Consider the following 26,546-nt stretch of genomic DNA (forward strand, 5'->3'; position numbering starts at 1 on the left):
CACACCCACTCACCACACTGCAGGTTACAACAACACACCCACTCACTCACCACACTGCAGGTTACAACAACACCCCCACTCACCACACTGCAGGTTACAAACTTTTCCTTATGCTTCTTCCCTCGCAATACTCTACTTTGGAATTCCCTCCTCACATTGTCTCTTTCCCCCCAAAGCTCTTACAAAAACCTTGCTCAATTCAAGATACACATTCACCCTTTATCTAGCACAACTTTGATAGTGCTGTTTATTGGTGGCTGTTTGACGGTTTAGACCTTTTGGCACGTGCTCAACAATTGTTTTGCAGTGTGGCGAGTTGGTATGAGGGTGACGCTATGAGGGTTACGCAATGAGGGAGTTGGCGCTTGGGTGAGTGTTTACATTAGTGGTTGGGTGATTGAGTGAGTGAGTGGGTGAGCGTGTGAGTAGGTGGGTGATTGGGTCCGTGAGTGGCTGAGAGTGTCAATAGGTGAGAGAGTTGATGAGTGAGTGAAAGGGTGGCTGAGTGTGTTGTAACCTGCAACAGCACTTGCTCCAACAGTATGTGAAGGCTCTACGGGGGGTCTTTGTGACCTGCAGTGTGGTTCAATGTTGATTTTAAGCTTTTGTGACTGCAGGAATCAATACTCTTTGGTTCTTTCGGTAAAGTCACGTAGATAGAAAAAATAATAGATCACGACGTTCCGATCGCAACAACACGGTGCAGACTGCTGTGGACGAGGCATTATATTGCGGTCGCTTATTGTTGCGATCGAAACGTCGTGATCTATTATTTTTTCTACCTACGTGACTTTACCGAAAGAACCAAAGAGTATGCAGTGTGGTTGTTGAACAAATATCAATATGGGACGATACAGTCTAAAAGACTCAGTCCTTTCATGGCTGGAGGAATATCCGAGTGGAGATGCCCTGGGAATGTGGAGCCTCCCTTTCGCCCTGCGAGGCGCGCGTTATAAGTCTCCGAGGCAATGTCCCCACACCCCACCCGCAAGGTGTGCCAGCCTCCCCCCAAGGTGCGGCCCCTCCCCTGCGGGACCCGGTCGGGTGAGATTCCTTCCCAATCTCCCGCCGCACCGCGCGCGCCACCATCCCACTCGTCGCCTTGCGAAACCTCGGCGGCTGCTACCGCCTCCCTCCCTTGAGTAGTAAAGTCCGTGCCCTCAGAGCCCCTTCGCTTGTCCAGCGCGATAGCTGTCCACCTAGTCTTTTCCGTGTTCTCCCCCTCCATCGTGTCCTCCTGCTCCCCGTGTCCTCCTGCTCCCCGTTTCCCCCCACCTATCCTGGTGTCTCGTCCTCCCCTCCTGGTGTCTCGTCCCACCCCCCTGCCCGTTGCCGCCATGGACCCCGCGCTCCTCTCGCTGCTGTCGGCAGTCGCATTCCGCGCGTTGGGCCCGGCTCTGGGTCCCCTGGCGCCTCCGCCCGCAGTACTCCGCGGGGACGCGACACGGCTGTGGCGCTGGCAGAACCTGCGCGTGTCCATGGCCCACGCACTCATCGCGGGGCCCTCCGCCCTCGGCTGGTGAGCGATCCACTTCGGTTTGGGTCTCAAACTCAACAACGGGGTCTCACATTCACACTACCACCACCCCAGTTATCACCAGTATCACCCACAACCACCGTCATCACCGCTTTCACCAGCTCCACGACCACAGTCATGATCGCTATCATCAGATCCACGGCCTCCTTCATTCAACACCACCATGTCCACCACACCCACAAACACCACGACCATCGATGCCGTTTTGCCACCACGACCGCTTAAACAACCACCACAATTGTGCAATAGCGCGGGTTTATACAGCGGCTAAATTGTGCGTGTACACTTTTGATATTGCTTATCTTGTTTGGTGATTACTGTGTTGTGAAACGCTTTAGTTTGTTTTGTGTTTTTGGGTGAGAACGCCAGAGACAAGAATAGTCTCATTTGCTAGAGTGACCTGTGTCGCCATCGTGACAAAAGCAATAACGTAAAATAAAGTACAACAATTAAAAAATAAAATATAATCCGTAGAGAGACAACCAGATACGAATTAGATCTAAAGCAAAAACACAATTATTTAATAAATAAATTTTTTTTCCAGAAAATGAATTCGCTTTTTTAAGATTCAAATTAAGTTACAATAGATTTAAAGTGCTCATTGCATCAGTATGCTGAAATCCTATGCTGATAAGCATACTGCTAAACATTACACGATGATAATTATTTGTCTTTGATGGAGCGCCCTTAATGCGTCAGAGCGCGTTACATGTGTAGTGACTGTGAATGTCACTGTGTGATTCCGGGCTTGCGAGGCCACGGCAGATAATGTCATTATGTGCAGCCCGGTTACTGGGCGTAGTACCAGCTCTAGTGGGGCTTGGGTGAGCGCTGGTTAGCGCAGAGGCACCACGTACAGTGTGCGGTGCGGCCTCCCGGTGAGGGATCGAGAGAGAGTGTCGGCCAGCCAGGGTTACGTTGGGGCATGATACGCTGGTTGACCTGCCGACACATGACCAGATGATATTGGAGGGGGGCCACTGGTGCACGGGGGCCGCTGGGTGGTCACGCGGAAAAGGGCCAGAGAGATCAAGAAGGTGGGCGGGGCGAGAGGCGGAGCCAGCCCCAGCCCGGGCCGATATAACAGGGCCCCGTGTGGGGCTCGGGGTTTTTGACTATTGGTGAGTTAAGATCCACGTCAGGTTGAAGAAGCCTTAGGCCTCGGCAAGGTAAGGTAAATTACCCTTTTTACCGGGTAAAAGGGTAAAGGTAAAGGGTAAAGGTGTCGACATGCCAAGGGGTAAGGTAAAAGGTAAGGTAGAGGTAGCTCGGAAGAATTACCCGGTAGGGTAAAGATAGCGCGAAGTATTACCCGGTAAATACGGTGCCTTGTTGACCGCTAGAAGCTCCGTGGCGCAGTCCGTGGCCTCCATTTAATAAGTAATATTAAAAAAACTTTTTAAAAACACGCTTTTATTAAATGTACTAGTAATGGCAGAACTCCACGACTCCAGGAAGTGGCCCCAAAGCTCGCCATAACGTAAGGGGACGTGGCTAATTACAGCCAACGTGAGTTGAGTGTGGACAATTAGAGCCAAGCCGAAACATAACGTATACAAAATATCGTTTAAAAATATGTATTTTTTTAGTGATATAATATAGTATTGTCATCATTATGACATACGTATACCAAGTTTGCAGTCGATACCACATTAGGAAGTGTGTTAAAATTGAGTTACAAGATTTGAGGATACGACAGCGACGACGACGACAACAATGACAACAACAACAACAACAACAACAACAATAACGACAACGACAGACAGAGTGAGTTCAAAGAAAGCGTGTAAAATTGGAATTATCGAGAGTATTCTATATGAATAAAGCGCTCTACCTACCATTTACCATTATAAACCTTTTCATGTCGTAGTACCCCAGTAATTACCCTGTAATCGGGTAATTTGTATGGGGTAAGGGTAAACGGTAGGGTAAAAGGTAGGCTCGTTGCTTTTTACATTTTACCTTACCTGCTAAAGGATAAAAGGTAAGGGTAGAGTGATTGTATTGTGGTAAGGGTAAAAGGTAGGATAAAGGTAGGCTCGTTGTTTTAACCTTTTATCTTTTATTTTACCTTGCCGAGGCCTAAGAAGCCTCTAGCAACGTGGTCTGGGACCCAGCTCGTGGTCCGGACCGGGATAGCGGGACCGTGTCTAGTTCTGCCGTAGCGTGGTGAGATGGGCGTTCAACACCCAAGCGTAGGTTACGTTATGTTGTGTTGAGTTTATGTAATAAATAGTGTTGCTCCTAAGACAATTTCTGTGATTCAGTTGGGCTCACTACACATGTGTAGTGAGTTCAACTGAGTCGCAGATGTACTCTTGGAGGCAACACATTTATTTAACACCAACACACAGGGTAACTGCCCACCAGGCTAACTACACTAATTACAACGTAACTAAATACTACGGACCGGACCACAGCTCGGGCCAGGTCCACATGTTGGAGACTCGGTAGAACGTAGATGAAGGTTTCTTCAAGATGAACAACAACGCCGGTCCCTCTGGGGGACCCGGATTATATTCTCTGCGGAGTGGCTGGCTCCGCCCTTGGCCATGACCACCTTCCAGAATCCTCGAGCAGGATCTGGACCCCGACCACGTGACCACCCCGAGCCCCCACTTGGGGTCCCTTTGTAGACTTAACTGGTCATGTGTCCTCTCGGGTCAACCAGAGTGCCATGGCCTTTAGCAACCTCATTCCTATGGCTGGCACTCCCACACCCCATCCTGTAGGGCCAGCACTGCACGCTAAGCGTGGTGCCATCCATCGCTATCATTTAGCGCTCACCGAGCTCCTCTAGGGCCGGTACTACACCCACACCATAGTGGTATCCGCGATGTCGTTACACCGCATACCGTGCCTCTCTAGGGCCGGCACTACACGGTGACATCTCGTGATGTCACTACATCACCCCCCCCCCTTCGTAGCACTCAGCCGTCCTGGCTGTCAACTCTTCCTTCAACAAACATAAAACAAACAACCCCTTGTGTGCCTCAGCAAATAAATACCCCAAACCATCTATACAATATGTACACTATAAACAAATATCCAGCAACTAACGGAGAAAGGGGACAAAAGTACAGAACAACAATAGGCAAAACAAAGGAAGAGAGAGAGAAAAACAAAATGCAGTAACACGCAAAACCTCGGGATCCCCTCCAGTACCAGAATCTCCCACCCTCACCATGTAACAACACCTGCAAGCACAATAAAGGCCAGGTTCAGCCAATAACCGATACGGCCTGCCGAGTGTGACAACCAACTGACGGTGTGGGAGTGTGTGTATGGGGATCACGAAAACCGACGATTCTTTGATTGAGTCCTTGTGGCCGGGTCACCAGGGAAGGTAGGGTTACTCTCCCTGGGGGTCCCGGGGGGAATCTGAAAATGTCCCATCCAACCCGGCTCCTCACGAAGAGCAATCGGCCGGGAGACACTGCAGGTGGCGGCTTGGGGGACGTTTAACGCGTGGCACCTGAGAATGGGATCACATGACTCTCCTGAGGACCAACCTCAGTGGGTACACACTTCAGCTCGCCGGAAACATCTGACACTCGGCCCCTGCATAGTGGAGATGGGATGACTTCCCACAGAGAGGGATGTACGAACCAATACCGCCGATACCAGAAAATTTGAACGCACTGGGGCCGAACGACCCAAATCACATCAACCGATCCCCTCGAGGGTTTAAACAATTTAGGTGATGTACCCACCGGTACCCGTGGACAGTGCAGCCAGGCTCTGTCACCTGGAGCCCACTCATGTGCGGAAAGATGGAGACCCTTCAGCCGCTCATTTGCCAATTGTCGCGAATTGGAATTTTCTCTGGAAGCCTCGCGCGCTTCAGAAAGCCTCTGAAGGTTAAAGCGCATGGAGTCCGAAATGTTTGATTTAGCCTTGTTTGGCATGGCTCGTAATTGGACATCAATTGGGGGGTCGTGCTCTCTTCCGTACATTAAAAAAAATGGTGAGTAGCCGATGGACGCATGAGGGGCCATTCTATAGGCAGCCAGGACCCCAGGAATATGCAAGTCCCAGTCAAGCTGGGACTTACTGACCTGATGGCTCAACATGGAGGTCAGAGTCCTGTGCAGCCACTCCACCATTCCATCTGTCTGAGGGTGTTATAGTGACGTAGGTACTTTCTTTGTTCCCAACAAGTCGCACACTTCCCGCAGCAATTTAGAAGAAAAATGCTTGCCCTGATCGGTCAAAAAATGCTTGGGGGCACCCTTGTCCATCACATATCTATTGAGAAATGCCTCGGTGATGGCCACCGCCGAATGGTTGGAAAGCGGCCAGGCCATCGGCCAGTGCGAAAGATGTTCGACGCCCACTAGTGAATACTTCTTCCCACGAGGGGTAGTAGGGAATAGACCGAGGATATCAAGAGTGACCAGCTAATTTATGCGAGAGACCTGAATGGATTGCAACGGTGGACAACAGGGTTTAGATAGGGGCTTCCGCCATGCGCACTGCACACACCCCTTCAAAAAATTAGCGACATCTTCTGCAATGCCAGACCAGAAAAAGTCAAGCTTAAGTGTGGCTAGTGTCTTATGGACACCCAGTTGTAACAATCGCTCGTGCACCGCTCCGATGACTTTACCCCGTAGGGCAGCAGGTACGACAATGTTGTAACGTTGCAACCCTCCGTCCCAATGCATGAGCAATCCGCCTCTGAGGATGACAGAGGCTACACCCCGTCGATCTCCACCCCCCTCTGCCTCCTTGGCACGGTGGCGTAACTTGAACAGGGAAGCGTCCTCAACCTGGAGGTGCCCCCACTCCACATGGTCTAAGCCAATAATAGCGTCACACGCCACAGGACTATCGACATTCTCAGAGGTGTCAACCTTGGCCAACACCGCAAGGGGAGGGGGCGAGTCCTCAGCAGGCGCCTTACAGCTCCCCGAGCCCAAAAAACACGCGCACCCATCGCTCATTGGTAATCGAGACAGGGCATCCGTGTTCGTGTGTCAGGTACCTTTGCGATAGGAGACCGTAAAGGAATAGTCTTGGAGGATTTCCAACCAACATGAAAGTTGGCCAGATGGCTACTCAATACGCAGCGCATACTGTAGTACTGCATGGTCAGAGCGCACATCAAAGTGTCTGCCATAAAGATAGGGGTGATACTGTTGCACAAAAAAAACAATAGCCAAAAGTTCCTGGCGTGTGACACAGTACCGTTGTTCGGCCAGAGACAGCACTCTGCTGCCATATACGACAACACTCGACACCATTGACAACTTGAGACAGAACAGTGCCAATTCCGGTGTTAGCATCTGTATCAAGGAAAAGTCGGGGTATCGCAGGGGAGGGGCATTCACCAAGCCATCCCGGAGCACAACAAATGTGGTCTCCTCCTCCTCTCCCCAATGGAACTTCTGACCCTTTGCCATCAAGGCGTGGAGAGGTTTGGCGATAGTGGTGAACCCGGCGACAAAACGGCGGTAATAAGACGCAAAACCAATGAAACTTCGCACCTCCTCCACTGACGTGGGGATCGGCCAAGAACGTACACCCGCGTATTTTTTCCGGGTCTGTCGCTAACCCTGATTTACTGACTATGTGGCCAAGATACCGAACAGATTTTTGGAGCAGGTGACACTTCTGGGGTTTAAATTTGAGGTTTGCCGCACGCATTTTAAGTCGCCATTCCAGATGTTCTTTGAACGTACGGCTAAAACGATAACATCATTAAGGTATATTTGGCACGAGTCTGACTGGAGGCCAGCTAGAACCAGTTCCATCAATTGCAGGAACGTAGCCGGCACGGAATGAAGAACCATCGGAAGCCGATTAAATTCAAGCCTTGTGGCGTACGAAAGGCTGTCTTGGGCTAAGAGGATTCATCTAGCGGCAACTGCCAAAATCCGGAAAAGAGGTCGAGTCAAAAAATAACATGCTCCTGCTAGAGCATCTAGGGAATCGTCCATCCGAGGAAGAGGGTACGCATCGGCCACAGAGAATCTTATTAAGCTTACGAACGTCAACACAGAAGCGCAAACTACCATCCTGTTTTTAACAAGAACAATTGGGGCTCCCCACGGGCTGGGGACGGCGAGATTATATCGGCGGCCAACATTTCATCAACCGCCAGTCTTCTGGCTCTGCTGGATAGGAGCAGCATTGCCCGTATCGATGTAGTGACTCAAAAACATAGTGCGGCTGATGCCAAATTTGCCCTTGCTAAACACATTGGAGAATTCGCACAAAAGCGGCCTCAACTCCCCCCTCTGGGACTCGGACAATTCTGAATTTTCAGAACAAAGTGTATCCATCCATTTTTCATCAGAAACCTGTTGCGGCTTTGTATTCGACACGACCCCCACACTGCCAACGATGTTTCCCTCGCGAATCGCAGGTGACACGTGGGCTAGTACGGTGCCCTCCTGAATGACAGACGTATCCAACCCTGCATTCAACGGTTAATGGTCATTGGAAAACCAAAGTCTGGGCCCCCACCAATGTCAACCCACGAATGGCTGTGTTTGAGGGTCCTAAAAGGATTTCTCTCGCAGTTACCTCCTGGTCTAGCAGCTTGTGCAATCGTAAGGGAACCAACATCTGCACGCCGGGGGGAATCTTTACGGCCTTGCTCGCAAGCACTTGTACAGTAGCGTTGGCCGTGCAGAAACGGGTGGGAGAAGGCAAAAAGACCATTCGATGGCCCGAAGATAACTCAAGGCAATCCAAGCAAGCAAGGAACAGCAAGGGACGTTGATACAAGAACTAATCCCGTCAATTTTATATCCTCAATGCACACCTCCGCTGTTATTTTCCCAATGATGCCCAATGAGCCGCCGTTTGCGGCAAAGCACGGAACTCCGACGGGACATAAGGGGCAAAATGTTAAAAATCAACTCGTAAATGAAAGACATGGATGCACCAGTATCGACGAGTCTTTCAACCCCCTCTATCAATCCGATAACAGCGGATGAACCTGCGGTCGCGGCAACCACTCGATAGGCCAACTCCGACCACTGACCAGGTTGGAGCGGCCAATCAGCCCAAGCAACATCTGAACCCTCGCGCACCAACACACGACAGGAATGAAAACCGACCGAACGTGATGAGTGAGGTGGATTTAGGGGCCGAGTGTGTGACATGTCGCGACTCCTCTTCGGGTATAGTGGAGTGGAGGACGGTCGGGCGGAAGATGGCGGTGGTCCGAGGAGGCATCGTCGCGGCACGCGGCAGCCCGACGAGACGTGTCCCAACAGGCCGCAGTTGTAGTACACGACGAGCACGCTCCCAGGACGAGGAGAGGTCTTTCGCTGTCGAAGTTGTTAATTTTCTCGCACCATGCAGTCCCCTCGCCAGCCTCCGCCTTGGGTCGATGCACAGGCTTGGACGGGCTCCACATCTTCGGGTGTATCACACGTCTCACGAGGCGCGGTACACGCCGCCAACCCCTTATGTCATTGCGACGACCATCCCAGAGACAGCTCATCGCCGTCGGGGAGGGAGCGCCACACTTTCTGCTCGCGCCTCTCAACTCCTCGAGTCTGTGGCGGTGATCGTCGTGGAGCTCCACCGCGAAGAGCCAGCGGTGGCGAAGAGAGCACCGAAGCTGTGCGGGAAACCTCCGTGGTACAGCCCACACAAGCGGCTGCCATTTTGCTCGTGGAGCGGAGAGCCCGCCAAATCTGAGACTGCATCGAGTTTCGCTGTTGACATTCCATCTCTCAGGTGACGACTACCCTTTGTTAAAAAATGTTCAGCCACCAGAGGCAACTGGGTGGCCTTCAAGCGCAGGTTCCTGACGAACAGCGACTTGGCGGGGTGGACGGAGGCACTGAGAGCGCTGCCCACCGCACTTGGCAATGACACCTTGGCGGTGTTTCTCACCATCCCGCCGTCGGTGATGGCCACGCTACATAAAGCCTTTGCTCAAATGGTGGCAATCTACGAACCGCCATCAAATGTGCACCATAAATTCGCTGCGCTGAGGAGGGGGGAGGCCGAGATGCCCCTCGCCTTCCATAGCGCACTATTGCCTTCCCGAAGATGGACCATGACGGAATCGACTCGCCGGTCCTTGAGAGATTGTTGACGTTGGCGAAGGACCTCAACATCGTCCTGGCATGGTGTGACGGGATGAACAACTTCGACGGCGAAAGACCTCTCCTCATCCTGGGAACGGCCCCGTCGTGTGCTACAATTGCTGCTTGCCGGGGCATGTCTCGTCGGGCTGCCGCGTGCCGCGACGACGCCTCCCCGGACCACTGCCATCGTCCGCTCGACCGTCCTCCACTATACCCGAAGGTGCCGCGCGTTTAACGTCCCCCAAGCCGCCACCTGCGCCGTCTCCACAAGATTTGGGAGAGGAAGGCCCGTCTGCCCGGCCAACTGCTCTTCGTGAGGAGCCGGATTCGACGGGACATTTTCAAATTCCCCCCAGAACCCCCAGGGAGAGTACGCCCACCTCCTCTGGGAGCCCTGCCACAAGGACTCGATCAAAGACTCTTCGGTTTTCGTGATCCCCCACACACACGTGCTCCCACACCGTCAGTTCGTTGTCGCACTCGGCAGGCCGTATTGGTTATTGGCTGAACCTGGCCTTTGTTGTGCTTGCTGGTGGTGTTACACGTTGTGGTTGGGAGATGTTGGTGCTGGAGGGGGTCTCGAGGTTTCACATGTTACTGCGTTTTGGGTGTTTTCCTCTCTCTCTTCCCTTCTGTCTCTTCCTTGGTTTTTGCCTTTTGTTGTTCTATACTCCTGTCTCCTTTCCCCGTTAGTTACTGTATATTCTGTATATAGTATACATATTGTATAGATGGGTTGGGGTATTTATTTGTTGAGGCACACTAAGGGGTTGTTCGTTTTGTTTTGTTGATGGCGAGTTGACAGCCTGAGTGCTACGAAGGAGGGGGGGGGGGGTGTGGTGATGTAGTGACATTGCGGGATGTCACTGTGCAGTGCCTGCCCTAGAGAGGCACTGCGTGCGGTGTAACGACATCGCGGACACCACAATGGTGTGGGTGTAGTCCCGGCCCGAGAGGGGCTCGGTGAGCGCTGATTGATAGCGCTAAATGGCACCACGCTTGGGGTGCAGTGCCAGCTCTACAGGACAGGGTGTGGGAGTGCCGGCCGTAGGAATGAGGTTACTAAAGGCCACTCTGGTTAACCCGAGAGGACATGTGACCAGTTAAGTCTACAAAGGGGCCCAAGTGGGGGCTCGGGGTGGTCACGTAGTTAGCATCCAGATCCTTTCGGAGGATTGTGGAAGGCGGTCGTGGCCAAAGGCGGAACCAGCTACGCCGGAGAGAATATAAGCCGGGTTCCCAGAGGGACCGGCGTTTTTGTTCATCCTGAAGAAACCTTCGTCTATGTCTACGTTCTACGTTCTCCGATCAACGAGTCTCCAACACGTGGACCTGGACCTGAGCTGTGGTCCCGGTCCGTAGTAGCAGTTACATTGTAACTAGTGTAGTTAGCCTGGTGGTCACCACCATAGGTTTTTATTCTGTTAAGGGAAAGTTACCCCGTTTGGGTTAGAGTTAAATAAATGTGTTACCTCCAAATATATGTCTGCGACTCAGTTTAACTCACTACACATTTAATCATGCTATTTATAGCTGGCCACTTGGTGTTTTGGGCCTTCAACGATGAGTGTATTTTATGAGTTGAGTATTTTAACCTTAATCCTATTTGTTTTTCCAGCTTGATTTTCTTTCCTGAGGTGTTGACTGACCTTACCAGCTATACTCTGCCAATGAACGTGCTCCTAGCCATCTCCACAGGTAAGGGAGGGATGTTTTCACAATGGTTATGATATGGCTAGGCAAATAATTTATGTAATGAGCCAGCCAAATTTGTGTTGCATGACCCTTCACCAGATATCACCAAATAAATGTAATTGTCAGGTACCGTCTTCTTGGTTCTTTCGGTAAAGTCACGTAGAAGGGAAGTAATAAAATAATAAAAATAAAACATAAAATAAAATAATTCTCACGACGTTTCGGCTACAACGCAGGCAGCCGTCTTCAGGTGAAGAATGAGACACTACCAAGCTAGGAGCTTATATATAAGCTGCGTTGGAGGTGGAAGAGCGCCTTAACAAAAAGAATGTGCATATGAAGAGGAATTTAGCATATTCATGGGAAATGCGTAGGAGGTGGGCGGGGGGGTTTCAAAGTCGTATTATGCCCATGCATTATGCAGGATCAACAGCACCAAGGGGTGGTGCAGGGATTAGCAGTAACAAAGGAAAGGAATGTTAATGATATGTAGCTGCAGTTACTCAACAACCACGTAGAAAACTAAAGTATAAACTACATAAAAAACTAAAGTATAAACTGCATAGCACCATCAGTATACTTACTATACTCTACAATAAGCTGAGTTACTAACAGCAAGTAATACATTACAATTCTACGTCGTAAAAATTATATAATATGCTTTCATCTAAACTTTATTCTCTTACATCACACGAGCATATACCGTACTATATACTGCCATAGATAAACCCAACATTAGATTATATACTGTATTGCTGTAACCCGACCTATACCTTATACATTTTAATATAACACTATGTATTATTCTACCCACCCTAATGTGTATCGAAATGGTTTATTACGTCCTTCCAATGATTGCTAAGCCAGAATCCATCTTCTCGGTTAAAATTGTCTCTGTGTTTGTATATGTGGATCGCCTCATGAACGAATATACTTTAGTTTATACTTTAGTTTTTTATGTAGTTTATACTTTAGTTTTCTACGTGGTTGTTGAGTAACTGCAGCTACATATCATTAACATTCCTTTCCTTTGTTACTGCTAATCCCTGCACCCCCCCTTGGTGCTGTTGATCCTGCATAATGCATGGGCATAATATGACTTTGAAACCCCCCCGCCCACCTCCTACGCATTTGCCATGAATATGCTAAATCCCTCTTCATATGCACATTCTTTTTGTTAAGGCGCTCTTCCACCTCCAACGCAGCTTATATATAAGCTCCTAGCTTGGTAGTGTCTCATTCTTCACCTGAAGACGGCTGCTTGCGTTGTAGCCGAAACGTCGTGAGAATTATTTTATTTTATTATGTTTTATTTTTATTATTTTATTACTTCCCTTCTACGTGACTTTACCGAAAGAACCAAGAAGATGAATCCCTGCAGTCATGTCAGGTACCGATTTACGTAAACGATGTTTTTCCTGAATCTTCCAAACAGCTTCAGGACAAATTTTAATTATGAATTGTTCTCCTGACTGGGTAAAGCTATAAAAATTGCGCAATGTTCCGCAGCTTCATTGAGTGTGCAGTAATTTGACGTGTGGCTCTGTGCAGGCTATTTCTTGCAGGACACACTGGATATTGTTTGGAGTGGTCAGGTGAAGGCTTCATGGGAGTTTCTATTTCACCACGCGCTGGTGAGTGTCTCATGATCCTCGAGGGAAGTTTCCACTCTCCGCTCCTCCTCGTGCCCCTCCGCATTTGTCATCTTCCCTCGTTGCTGGTTATTTCATGCATTTATACTCATTGATAATTACATTAACCCTAACCCTACTTAATAATGATAAGAATTATATAGTTATTGTGGTTTTGTGCCATTATAGTACAATGCTATCATGGATGCACTGTTTCACGCATTCTCAAATAGTTTAAACAAAAGGGAGTGATGTTACTATGTTTAATCCCAATTGAGTAATTTTCAACTTTGGCAAATTTAGATTGTGATCCATAATAGAGGTTATTGGGGTTAGATCGCATAAATATGAATGTGTAGTTAAACCCGCCACCACATGACACAGTCAATTAGTAAGGTTTGTCATGTAATGAAAACATGACAATTCGTTACTTATTGAGCACACTGGTGTGTTGGAGAGTAAATGCACAAAATGTACAATTCGGACGTTTCACCAGTAATTCAAACCAGCCCCATCAGGCGACAGGCAGAGTTATGGAGAAATCCTCTTTCAGTCTTTAATATAGGGATAAACGTAATGTTGTCACTTGTGAGCCAATCAGGTGTGAAGACCAGAGTATGGCATTGGTTGTGAAAGCCTATGTATTAAGATGTCGGTACACAATGGCCTCCTCGTTTAGAATGATGCCACAGGATCTTTAACATCCACTGTAAAGCAGATGTCACATTTCGTATGGTTAATCACTCGCAGTTTTAATCAGGACAGCCTGCCAAATTCCAACTGTGAACCTCTGCAATAGTGAACATACTACCACTGGGCCATGTCAATGCCCCATGCACATTTTAGATTTGAGAACATTGTTGAACATGTCTTGTGGTTCCTATTTTTTGGTTCTTTCGGTAAAGTCACGTATAAAGATAAAATAATAAATAAAATTAAATACTAGCATACGACGTTTCTATTGCAACACAAGCAATCATCATCAGGTATAAATTAAATAGAAACACAAAAAAAACACAAAAAAATCTAGTATACTAGTATACTAGATTTGTGTTTCTATTTAATTTATACATGATGATGATTGCTTGCGTTGCAATCGAAACGTCGTATGCTAGTATTTAATTTAATTTATTATTTTATCTTTATATGTGACTTTACCGAAAGAACCAAAGAATAATTGCTGCAGTCACGAAAGCTCCAAATTAAGTTTCTTGTGGTTCCCTTTTATTTTGACTTCCCGGTTTCATGACCTGAAGATGGTTGACCCAGTTCCAAGAAATTATTGTCAGCTCAAACCATAATACTTGGTTCGCTAAATCTTGTATACATGTACATTTGATTTGTTTGGCTACGTTGGGTGGTGGAGGGTCTTGAGACATATTTGGCCAGATCATTTCGTGGCCTAACCAAAAAACAACTATTAATCATATGAAAGCCTGTTGCCCGGTGTACAAATAAAGTAACAGTTTCATCTCCCAGCTATTTAGACCAATATCTTCCTACAACATGGTTTAAGCAGAAAAAATATGGACTGGTTTTGACTTTTTCAGTCTCATCAGTGGCATCTGACCTATGAAACAAATTCTGAAGTGGTGCATATTTCAGCAGCCTTGGCATCCTATTCAACCAATACAGAAGCAAGCATATTATGTTTCAGCTGCTTTGGCTTCATGTTAATGAGCACGTTTTCAAGCTCGTACTTGCAATCATGGATTTTGGCAGCAGAATATGAATTAATGTTGTAACATGTGAATAGCAAATAATGCGATTGAATTAATCTTGCTCAGACACCTGTCTCCCCGATCAGACGTGTTTCTACACATCTGATGAATAAACTACTGTACTTCTACACAATTTAATTGGAGTCTCTTTCCATCGTCATGACACAGAGGTGGAAGGCTGATTCTTAATCCTAAGAAACAGAGGCTAATGTTGAAAGTCGGCTTGGCAACAAAGCAGCAAACACACTACCACTGGGCCATGACACTTACCCCTGCAGATATCTTTTACCAGTCTGTTGAAAGTACCATTAGTGAGAATGACCATGTAGTGAGAACATGGCTTGGTGGGTGATGGCTGTGACCACGATGCTTTCCATCATAAAATCTCGTCATCATCGGCATGTTAAAACCTGCATAGACGGTCGATTCATTTGCAACTCAATTAGAAAATAACATTACTGCTGTTCTTGATGAACACGCACCCATCCAAACAGGAACAAAGAGGTCCGGAAAAGCGTGTGGTAAATGGCTAGATTCGAAGCTTTCGTGACTGCAGGAATTACTCTTTGGTCCTTTCGGTAATGTCACGTAGAAAGAAATTAAAAATAATAAAATACGACATTTCGATTGCAACACAAGCAACCATCATCAGGTAAGAATGAATGAGAAAACAAACATAGTAAACTTAGAAATATAATGCAATACCACAGTCGGCTAACACAAGTCATAACCCCACCTGGTTGATTACATTCTTCCAAAGATTGCTAAATTTGAGAGAGAGACAAAACACAGACATGGAGACACATAGACAGACACACATGCAGAGAGAGACACACACAAAGACAAAACAGAAAGACGTCTCTGTGTCGAGGCCTTAAATAGAGAGAGGGGGGAGGGGTTGTTGCAGAGAAAGAGGGGGGGGGGGGGTAGAGAACAATGAGAGAATTGTGTGGAATTCCGGACCATAGTGCCCAGAGGAGAGACAATGGACACACTAACAAGCACGGCAATATTTAGAGCAAGAAAATTGGAAGTTGGATCAAAACAAATTTCGTAAAATTAGGAAGTGTAATGCAATGCAACACAGAGTTGGTTAACACACAGTTAACGACTAGCCTGGCTGATCACGTTCTTCCAAAGCTTGCTAAATTAGAAGTTGAGTTACTCTTTCGTTCTTTCGGTAAAGTCACGTAGAAATAAATTAAATAAAATAATAATAGAATACGACATTTCGATTGCAACACAAGCAACCATCATCAGGTACAAATGAATGAGACAACTAAATAGTAAACTTGGAAATATAATGCAATACAACACAGAGTCGACCAACAAAACAGTCAACACCCTACCTGGTTGATTACGTTCTTCCAAAGATTGCTAAATTTGAGAGAGAGACAAAACATATACAAGGAGGCACACAGACACACACGCAGAGAGAGACTCACACAGAGACAAACATTACACTTGCTAATTTTACTAAATTTGCTTTCTGCCGTGCTTGTTTATGGGTCCATTCTCTCCTCTGGCCGCTATGGGCAGTAATTCCACACACCGCTCCATGCTTGTTTGTTTAGAAGTCCAGTGTCCAGCTCGTCCGTCCCCCTATGGGCAGGAATTTCACACAATTCCCCCTCTGCCCCCCCTCTCTCTCTATTTAAGGCCTCGACACAGAGACGTTGTCTTACTGTGTGCCTATGTGTGTGTGCCTCTCTGTCTCTGTGAGTCTCTCTGCTTGTGTGTCTGTCTGTGTCCTCCGTGTCTATGTTTTGTCTCTCTTTCAAATTTAGCAATCTTTGGAAGAGGAAGAACGTAATAAACCAGGTGGGGTGTTGACTGTTTTGTTGGCCGACTGTGTTGTATTGCATTATATTTCCATGTTTACTATGTTTGTTTTTTCATTCATTTGTATCTGATGATGGCTGCGTGTGTGGCAATCGAAACGTCGTATTCTATTATTATTTAATTTAATTTCTTTCTACGTGATTTTACTGAAAGAACCAAAGAATAATTCCTGCAGTCACGAAAGCTTCGAATTTAATTTGAACCACCTCTACGGGGAGGGTTTCCTCACAACTTACGCTTAACTTCTAATTTAGCAATCTTTGGGAGAACGTAATCAACCAGGCTATGCGTTAACTGTGTGTTAACCGACTCTCTGTGTTGCATTGCATTACACTTCCTAATTTGACTAAATTAGCTTTCTCAAACTTTCTATTTTCTTGCTCTAAAAATAGCAGTGCTAGTTTGTTTGTGGGTCCAATGTCTCTCCTCTGGCCACTATGATCCGGAATTCCACACAGCTCTTTCGTTGTTCTCTGCCCCCCCCCTTTCTCTCTGCCCAAACCCCTCCCCCTCACTCTATTTAAGGCCTCGACAGAGGCGTTGTCTTTCTGTTTTGCCTTGGTGTTTCTCTATCTATGTGTGTCTCTCTCTGCATGTGTGTCTGTCTGTGTCTCCATGTCTGTGTTTTGTCTCTCTCAAATTTAGCAATCTTTGTAAGAACATAATCAACCAGGTGGGGGTGTTCACTGTTGTGTTAGCCGACTCTGTGTGGTATTGCATTATATTTCTAAGTTTACTATGTCTGTTTTCTCATTCATTCTTATATGATGATGGTTACTTGTGTTGCAATCGAAACGTTGTATTCTATTATTATTTCATTTTCTACGTGACTTTACCGAAAGAACCAAAGGGTAAATGGCGTTTACCGGAGGCGATTGCAGTGCAGTGGATGCGGAGGCTATAGCATCTCTGAAAGAAAACTGGTTTCAAGACTGTCCGCCTCGCTTACAGAGCTGCCTGCAGATCTGTCAGCTGACTCATTATTGAGTCTCGCAGATCGTTCTGTGCTCTGCATCAATGGATCAGCTCACGGATCCCTGTGCTCTGTGGCGCGTCGTGAAGGGTCTGCTGCACTCCAACGACCCATCAACTTGTCAATCCGGTCTGTTAACAGTACTTGTGATGTTCTTCGCCAATAAAATAGTCATGACCAAGAGATGGCAGTTTCTAGCTTGAAGGCAATGCATTCTCCCAATTTTCCATCTGAGTTTGATCGACATGGAACCAATGCAAAACTCGAGACCCTGGCACCAACCACGGTGGCAGAGGTGTCGATGTTCATCAAAGAGCTGCCAAATTAACATCGCCACTCGAATACATCCATACATCGATTTTTAAATCATGTGTAGTAAGTATATATGGAGGCTTGACGACAGGATCGGAGGCACACTTATTTAATACACCAACACAGTTGTACAGGTCACTTGGCTACAGGGATTCTCGACAGCTAACCCCTCTAACCTATACCAATTCCTCCACTACGGGACTAGGGGAGGCTATCTGTCCCAGCTTGGTTAAGCTGGGATCCCGGCTCCCTGAGTCACCAGACCAGCTTCGTCTGGGCTCTCGGGGCCACGCCACCGGCTTGCCCTGGTCGGCCCTTATAAGGACAGCGAGCCAGGGGAGCTCTGGGGCCTACACTAGCTGGTCTTCCGTCTTCTCTGGTTAAAGCTGAGTCCCGACCTCGAGCCCTCGAGCTCATCACCTTTTATAGGACTCGCCCCCGAGGGGGGGCCCGTGGGGGATACACATGCGGACGTCGGTGCTAGCGCCACCCTTGTGTACGGCCGTAACCCCGCCCCTTGTGTTTGTTGGCCATCCGTGGCCATGCATAATCACACCTCAACATTCGTAGCCATGCGCAATTACACCTCTACACATGCATGGACGTGGTTGCACCGCTCATTGTCTACCTGGCAAAATTCTTCATTCAGTGAAGGCTGTTTTTCAGACTGGTTCAAAATGGCGCAGGTGACACCACTCCTGAAAAAAGCTGGCTTGAGTCAGAGTGACTCCGATCTCAAACCTGAGTACGATTTAAAAGGTCATAGGGAACCATTGTTTGAAGTGGTTACTTCCCCACATCACTGAAATGGGCAGATTCCACCTGTTTCAGTCTGCATACTGGAAGCTCCACAGCACTGAGATGGCTCTACTAAAGATCACTGATGACCTCTACAAGATCACGGATGACTGCTGCACCACAGCATTGGTTGGCTTCAATCTCTCAGCTGCCTTCGACACCATCGACCAAGATATACTCATCGAGCAGCTTAGGTCAAGGTTCAGTGTATTGGGTATGGCACTGGGGTTGATTGAGTCATACCTGCACGGTCAATCACAGTTCGTCAAGCTGGATGACAAACAGTCATCACCTATGCTGTGCCTATTTGGCGTACCATGTGTTTGTTGGTGTAGTTGTGTTCGAGTGATTTAAGTTGCGTGTATTGAAGCACTTCTTGTGATGATTGCGGTTTGAGTGGTGTTTGGTTGTGGTTCTTTGAGCATTTGTTGTGTATGGTTGTGGTTAATATTAGCATTATTCCTAACAAAGTAATACGCTTATAACATTAACATTGCATTATACTTTATAAAAAAATAACATTATTAACATAATTTTTACGATATAATAAACTATGATGACATCATGAAAACGATATATTAAACTATGAAGACAACATTGCTGTGCTTGCCTCTGCCACGTGCACTCGTTTCTCATGTGGCTCCTGCCGCCGCTCGACCCGCATCGTAAACAAGAGTGTCCACCCCATCAGACGCTGAGTTCATTCTTCTTCTGCTGCTGGAAATTGGTGCCAAAATCCCCGTTGCAGCTGATTTGGCTGGTTGGAATGGGAGTGACATCATAGCAACGGCTCTCACACAGTTCCGCGTCTGCGGAATGGCTGCGTACTCGGGCCCCGAATGCCGAGTCGCCTTGCGTCGCACAGGGAGAGCTGCCACTGGGGGTGCCCTCTGAACGATTGAGATGTGATGCAAAGTCGCTTTCAGTTGCCGAGCCACTTCATCCACGCCATGTAAATGCAAAGATGGTGATTATTATTACATATCCTTGGTCAGTCCTTGCAATATATCACCTGTGCTGTTGTGCTCCTACAGGTGTTGTCGTGTTTCGGGTACTCACTGCTGACCCTACAGTACGTCGCTGGGACCACAGTGGCTCTGCTTGTAGAAGTGAACAGCGTGTTTCTGCACGCGCGTCTGCTCATGAAGCTGGCAGGAGCCAACGCGGGCTGCAGTCGGGCCTATCGACTCAACCGATACCTTAACGCATTCACATACGTAATTTTTCGTCTCGGTGCACAGGCCTACCTAACTGTCTATGTTATTGTACAATGGCAGCTCTTGATGCATCCACTTTTCTTCTGTATAGTATTGAATCTCATGAATATTATCATGCTCATCTACTTCTATCGGTTGCTGCTCACAGATTTTTGTCCCAGGTTAAAACAATGCAATAACAATAAGTTTGTTTCAGACTGAGCTTTTCCTGAATTAAGCGATGGTTTGGTTGAGTGGTTAACAGACATGTCCAGTTTGTCAGGTTAATTCCCATGTGGGTTTTTATTTTTGTATGCTTTTGATGATTTGTATTTTTATTTTTAACACCTTAAAAGTAATTAAATATTTTTTGGTAAGACAAAATATTTTCTCGTAACACAATACATGTCAACACGTGACTGAGTGAGCAGAAGGGCGCAGCACAGGCTTTAATGCTCGTGCCTCACAGCAAGAAGACCCTGAGTTAGATTTGTGGATGTCCTCCCCCTGTTCTGAGTGGATTTTCTCCGGATTCTCAAATTTTCCATCCTTAGCTAAAACACATTCAATGCAACTACAATTGGCCAAACATCCCAACTGACAAATGCCCTGCAAATTACTCAAATGAGATTACGCACAGCAGCGACATTGCTCCCGACTGCAGAACACTGGGAGGACCCTCCTGACAAAGAGTTGAGACTCCCTCAGGCTTTCCTGGGAAAACAAGCGAATAATAAAAAAAGTTATACAAATTACGCGGAGGGTGGGGGGGGGCGTGACGTCAGCAGGCACACTGCGTGACGCTGCCGCATGCGGGTGACATCACAGATGTGACGTCACCGCTCACTTGCCGTGCAAAATATATCCATTATTGCGCCCCCACCCCCCCCAAATAAAAAAATCTATTTTTATAATTTTGCATTGTGTACAGTCTGGGAAAGTACCCACATGGCAAATTTCAAGTTTGTTGCATGTCGGGAAGTACGCTAAACATTTTGAACAGGCACATTCACAAATTTCCATTTATATACTGTATATAGATTAATTAATTAACTGGGAACGAAGGAAGCTCAAGTTTTATTGTGTAATGGTGAGTACACTTGATTTGCAACGGGTGGATGAATGAGTGGGTGGGAGTGAGAGGGTCGGTGAGCGGGAGGGTGAGTGCGCGAGTGGGGTGGGTGAGTCGAGCAAGTGGCTGAAATGTGCAGTTAAATGAGTGTATTTTAACACGTAGGCTTTCGCGACCAATATCCATAAGAGGGTTTTTTGGGTTAGATCGCGTGAATATAAATGTCGTTAAATCCTCCACCACCCGACGCAGCCAATTGGTCAGGTTTGTCACGTAAACAAAACGTGCCAATTCGCTACTCTTATGGATGTGTGTTTCTCCGCGTGTCTCCATGGCCGTATCTCTGTGTTTCTTCCCCATTTATGTGTCCACGCATCCGTGACTCCATGCGTCTATCTCCACATTTTCCTCCCGTGTCTGTGTCTTTGCTCCATGCCTCCATGTGGTCTCTCCGTGTCTTTGTGTCCCCGCTTCTCTCATGTATCCTGTCTCCACATTTCTCTTTTCCTGCTACTTACACATGCAGCCCCCCGTGAGGGTTCCGTGACCCCCACCTCGCTGGCATCAAAGTACCACCCAGACATTCTCATATTCGAGCCGAGCTCGGTGGTTCAGTTTCTTCCCCTGTTGACACGGTCTGAACTTCGTCCTGCTAGTAACACGACACGGTCACCGGCTGGCGCTATACGGCTCAGCCTCTTAACCCAGACCCCCCGCCCCCGAGTACCCTAGAGCACACAAGCGCTCACCCACACTCAAACACGTACAGGCACCGCAACCGACAGAACCTTAAGCTATTAACTACAACAGCCGCCGTTCGCCACGAAGTGATGGTCGACGTCACCACGGCGCTTGTGCCAGGCTAGGTGCACTTTCAGGTCATGTGAAGTGTCGAAGGCTCGCTGGCAGAAGGGAACGGGACAGACCCAGGTTGTCATGGATTGACAGATGACTGTTAAGAGGTCCCAGCTGTGCTTCCCACTGGCCCAACTCGGCACAGTGGGCGACTGCCTACAACTGCCTTCACGAGCCTCATCCATATAGGTCGGTCTTGACCCCACTGATACTGGTCATCGTAAAGTCCACTCAGCTCCCACTCCTGTACCACATCAGCTCCATCTCAGTTTTTGACAGGGCCGTGCCTGTTTAGCCCCCTCTATCCGGCCAAACAGAAGCTGTTTGGGCATGCAGGTGGCTGGGCATGCGGGCGATGTGACGGTGAGTATAGTACTTGGCTACGCCCGAATAAACTCACGCCCTATTTTTTGCCTGCCGAAGGAGCTCACCGATGAGACTACAGGTTTGCCTTACTTTATGCGAGAGATGGGTTCCAAAAAAAGCGAAGTTTGCGTAGCATGAACCGCATTCACCCAAAGGACTATGCATCTAACGAGGAGCCGGCTGCCTATCGAGTAGCGCACACAAGCACCACACGTGCATTGCTGCATGTAGAGTGAATTAAAACCGCACAAAGGAAGCTTTTGGGTCAGAATAGGTTTGCCGCATATGCGCGAAATCACACTGAATCCGCACAGACCGAGTGAAACTACTCTACAAACATTTGAAAGGATCTGTGAGCTCACATTGTGATCTCGTTTGGTTAAACCTAGGGTGGATCGTAGGCAGGCCAACCTGCATTTTTGAAACTGGCACGGTACCGATTAACAAAGATAGCCTTAAAAGACGGTTGGGGCAAGTGCTGTTAGCGAGTAGCACTTATGAAGGTCAGCATGGCACGCGAGGGGGTGGGTGGCAAGTAACACCGCCAGTCATCTTTGTCTCCCGAGTAGTGATGTTTACATATCGCACCAGATACTCATTTGAGGCCGAGTCGTAGGTGAGACCCAGGACCCGTTTAGATAATCGCCATTGGTGTTGGCTGTGAGCAAGAATCGCAGCACAAGTGTGTGAACCGCTGTACTACCGCTCTCCACTTACCGATTAAGACGCACATCAGATATGTACTGAACCAGACCAACTCAAAATCGACCAATACCAATACCCGCCATTCGCCACGAAGTAACGGTGACGTCACCAAGCCGCCTGCGCCAGGCCAGGTGCAATTTGAGGCCACGTGAAGTATCGAAGGCTCTCTGACAGATATTAGGACAGAACCAGGTGCCATGGGTTGACTGACTGCGATGAATTGTAGATGCACCAGCTGTACCCCCTACTGTGCCAACTTGCTGCATTTTAGCCGCCCAGCGCTCCGTTCATTGTGAGCATTGCTCCTCTCCCCTCCGTTGTTGCTCGAGAGCGACTGCCTCCAACTGCCCAGTAGCGTCCTTCACGAGCCTCCTCCATTAGAGGCCGATCTTGACACCGCGAGTCGGCAAGTCCACTCGGCTCCACATCCTCCCGTACCGCATCAGTCCATCTCTTCTCCAGTCCATGTTGTGCCCGTTTAGCCTCTATGTTGAAGCTGCGTCTGGACTGAGAGAGCTTCTTGGGGGCCTCCCTAAAGGTGAAATAGTTTTAGTGCGTGATCTAAATTGGAATTGGCTAAACCCGTCAGCCGTGGCCACACATTTTGTAGATGAATTTAACTTATTTCAATTAATAAATGTCCCCACAAGACCCAATCTAAAAAATCCGGGACAGTCATCTCTGCTTGATGTCCTATTGACAAATGTCCCTCACAATTCCGCACTGACTGGTGTTCTGGGTAATAACCTTAGTGATTCATAATCAACGTTTTTGGGTTTAGATCGCGTTATTTATAAATGTGTCGTAACCCTCCACCACCCGACACGGCCAATCAGTAAAAAAGTGTCACGTTGTCAAAAGACAATTTAGTTCACTGGTCTAGCCCACCGGTGTGTTGAAGCGCGAAACCACAACATTTACAATTTGAGTACGACGTTTCGCTGGTAATTGCATCCAGCATCATCGGGCAATTCGCCAGAATGGTGAGGCTCTGCTGTGTCTCCCGTTCTTATATAGAGCAGCAGCAGGGTGACGTCATCATTAACTCATCAGGTGCAAAGATGTGAGGGGGGAGTTATTGTAATTATATACTAGATTAGTAATCAGGCTATTGTTACGATGCGAGTTGTAGATTAGTAATCATTTGGAATGTGTTTTATTGTGATTATGCTACATTAGTAATCAGTTAGTGTTTGTTTCCCTTATAAGGAATTGTAATGTATCTTATTTAATAATACGCTTCTAGACCGCACTAAGCCTGTAGCTGTCTGAGCGATTAAAGTTATTTCTGTTTCTCTCAATTTCAATCGATTCTCTAATTATTCTTTGCCAGTAGTAACTAGTTTTACACAGCACTTCAACGTTGTCAAAATCAATTGAGTGTCCCTGTTGGCATGCATGTTCTGCCACTGCCGACAGTTGTGTTTGTGATAATTTAATATTTCTCTGGTGTTCTTTTAGTCTTACACTAACGTTACGCCCTGTCTGTCCAATATAGCATCTGCCACATACACAATCCGATATACACCTTCTGTTGATAATTTAGGTAATTCGTCTTTAGTGCACGTTACTAGTTGTTGAATTTTGTGTACTGTACCAAATCTTACTGTAATGTTTTGCTTTTGCAAAACACGGGCTAATTTGTCAGTTACTCCTGAGATAAGTGGTATTTTTATTGTTTTAATAATCTGATCGCTTTCAGCAGTGTTGCTTTGCGATCGTGATTTGGCATTTAGTGCTCTGTTAATTTGAGCATTATTGTAGCCATTCTGTCTTAGTGCTTCTTTAACATGTTTAATCTCTCTCACTAGACTTTTGTCAACGTGACACTTTTTTACTGATTGGCCGTGTCGGGTGGTGGAGGGTTACGACACATTTATTAATAACGCGATCTAAACCCAAAAACGTTGATTATGAATAATATTGGTCGCGAAAGCCTACGTGTTAAACTAACCTTTGTGATCACTCCTTCATATTTGGGGTGAGATCATCAGCCAGACCCAAAGCCCCCCTAAATTGGTTGAGAAGCACTCCATAAGACACTTCAGCATTTAGGAATTTACTAATGATGTGCTTCACTCGGATATTGACAAGGTCTGTGATTTCGATTTAAAGCTTTCGTGACTGCAGGGATTCATCTTCTTAGTTCTTTCGGTAAAGTCACGTAGAAGGGAAGTAATAAAATAATAAAAATAAAACATAATAAAATAAAATAATTCTCACGACGTTTCGGCTACAACGCAAGCAGCCGTCTTCAGGTGAAGAATGAGACAATGCCAAGCTAGGAGCTTATATATAAGCTGCGTTGGAGGCGCTCTTTCCTCCACCTCCAACGCAGCTTATATATAAGCTCCTAGCTTGGCATTGTCTCATTCTTCACCTGAAGACGGCTGCTTGCGTTGTAGCCGAAACGTCGTGAGAATTATTTTATTTTATTATGTTTTATTTTTATTATTTTATTACTTCCCTTCTACGTGACTTTACCGAAAGAACTAAGAAGAAGGTCTGTGATATCCCCAACCTGACTATGGCTTGGGAGACCTTCAGGTAAACGTTTCTTCAAATTCTTAACAAACATGCTCCGTTGGTTAGATTTAAAACTAAAGGCAACCGCCCACCATGGTTTGTTCCTTTGATTACTAAGCTCATGAAAACTCGGGACAAGGCTTGGGCATGTGCTCAGAAAAGTAATTTGGTTAATGACTGGCTAGAATACAGGATTTTAAGGAATAGATGCGTCAAAAAAATACGACATGCACAAAATGATTATTTTTCCTCCACTCTCCTGGAATCACATGGAAATGCCAGGATATTCTGGAAAACAATCAAATGTATCGAAAAGGCATCCAAAAGTGATAATCTGCCCATTGAACTTAACCGAAATGGGGAATATTTTTCAGAGCCCCAAAAAATAGTTGACAAATTTAACCTTAATTTTTCTGAAGCTGGTGACCTTTTTGATCATGTATTGCGAGTCACCCCTGCGCATGCAAATTCCTACACCCCTGTCCAAACATTAAACGAATTTAGTTTCCAGCCAATCTACGAAAGTAATACTAAGTAATAGTAATATTCTGAAACAACTGTCCTACCTCAAAGGGTCCTCCTCTACCGGAGCAGTAGTATTCCCGTATTTGCTCTGCTAACTGTTGGTCATCTAATATACAAACCTATAGCCCATATTTTCAACCTGTCCATCAAAGAAGCATCAGTACCTCTATAATGGAAACATTCCTATAGTCATCCACTTCACAAAGGAGGCCCGAAAGATGATCCAAATAACTACCGACCTATCTCAATTTTGTCCCCGTTGATGAAAATTTGTGAAAAATTATTGAACTACCAAATTAGCAGTTTCCTGTCCGACAACAATCTATTACATCGAAAACAATCTGGGTTCCGAAGAAAAAATACAGCACCACATCTGCTGCATTAGACTCTCTGAATCACATTTACAGTAGCCTTGATAATAAGCAGTACCGTGCCAGTCTTTTTCTTGACTTGTCCAAAGCCTTTGATACAGTCGACCACAACACCCTGCTTAGTAAACTAAGTTGCCTCCGTTTCTCCAAAAACGCAGTAGAATGGTTAAAAAATTACCTCTCTTCTCACACCCAAACTGTATTCACAGATGGTTGGAGGTCAAACAGTGTTAAGATAACAAAAGTGGTTCCACAGGGTTCAATCCTCGGCCCCCTCTTGTTCTCTCTTTATATCAATGACTTGGGCACTGACCTGGATCATTCCAGGGTACATCTTTTTGCAGATGACACGATACTGATTACTACT

At 46.8% G+C, this 26,546-nt stretch overlaps 1 protein-coding gene across 1 annotated transcript; it reads left to right on the forward strand.

Annotated features, from left to right (window-relative positions):
- The first annotated feature begins 968 nt into the window (after positions 1–968).
- Positions 969–20,519, forward strand: LOC133349600 (TLC domain-containing protein 1-like). The gene is made up of 5 exons (XM_061563166.1): positions 969–1,044; positions 1,147–1,519; positions 11,210–11,289; positions 12,838–12,920; positions 19,598–20,519. Exons 1-5 carry the CDS (start codon positions 969–971, stop codon positions 19,979–19,981), a joined length of 996 nt encoding a protein of 331 aa, XP_061419150.1. The 3' UTR covers positions 19,982–20,519.
- Positions 20,520–26,546: the final 6,027 nt, after the last annotated feature.

This window comes from Lethenteron reissneri, chromosome 30, assembly GCF_015708825.2.
Source record: "Lethenteron reissneri isolate LAM-NWPU_2019-01 chromosome 30, ASM1570882v1, whole genome shotgun sequence".
Taxonomy (NCBI): domain Eukaryota; kingdom Metazoa; phylum Chordata; class Hyperoartia; order Petromyzontiformes; family Petromyzontidae; genus Lethenteron; species Lethenteron reissneri.

Excerpts from the sequence above, each read along its gene's own strand:
- LOC133349600 (XM_061563166.1), top strand. The coding sequence starts at position 969 with ATGTCCCCACACCCCACCCGCAAGGTGTGCCAGCCTCCCCCCAAGGTG. Across the intron at positions 1,045-1,146 it reads CCCCTGCGGGACCCGGTCGG|TAAAGTCCGTGCCCTCAGAG; the intron begins GTGAGATTCCTT and ends TCCCTTGAGTAG. Across the intron at positions 12,921-19,597 it reads TTCTATTTCACCACGCGCTG|GTGTTGTCGTGTTTCGGGTA; the intron begins GTGAGTGTCTCA and ends GTGCTCCTACAG.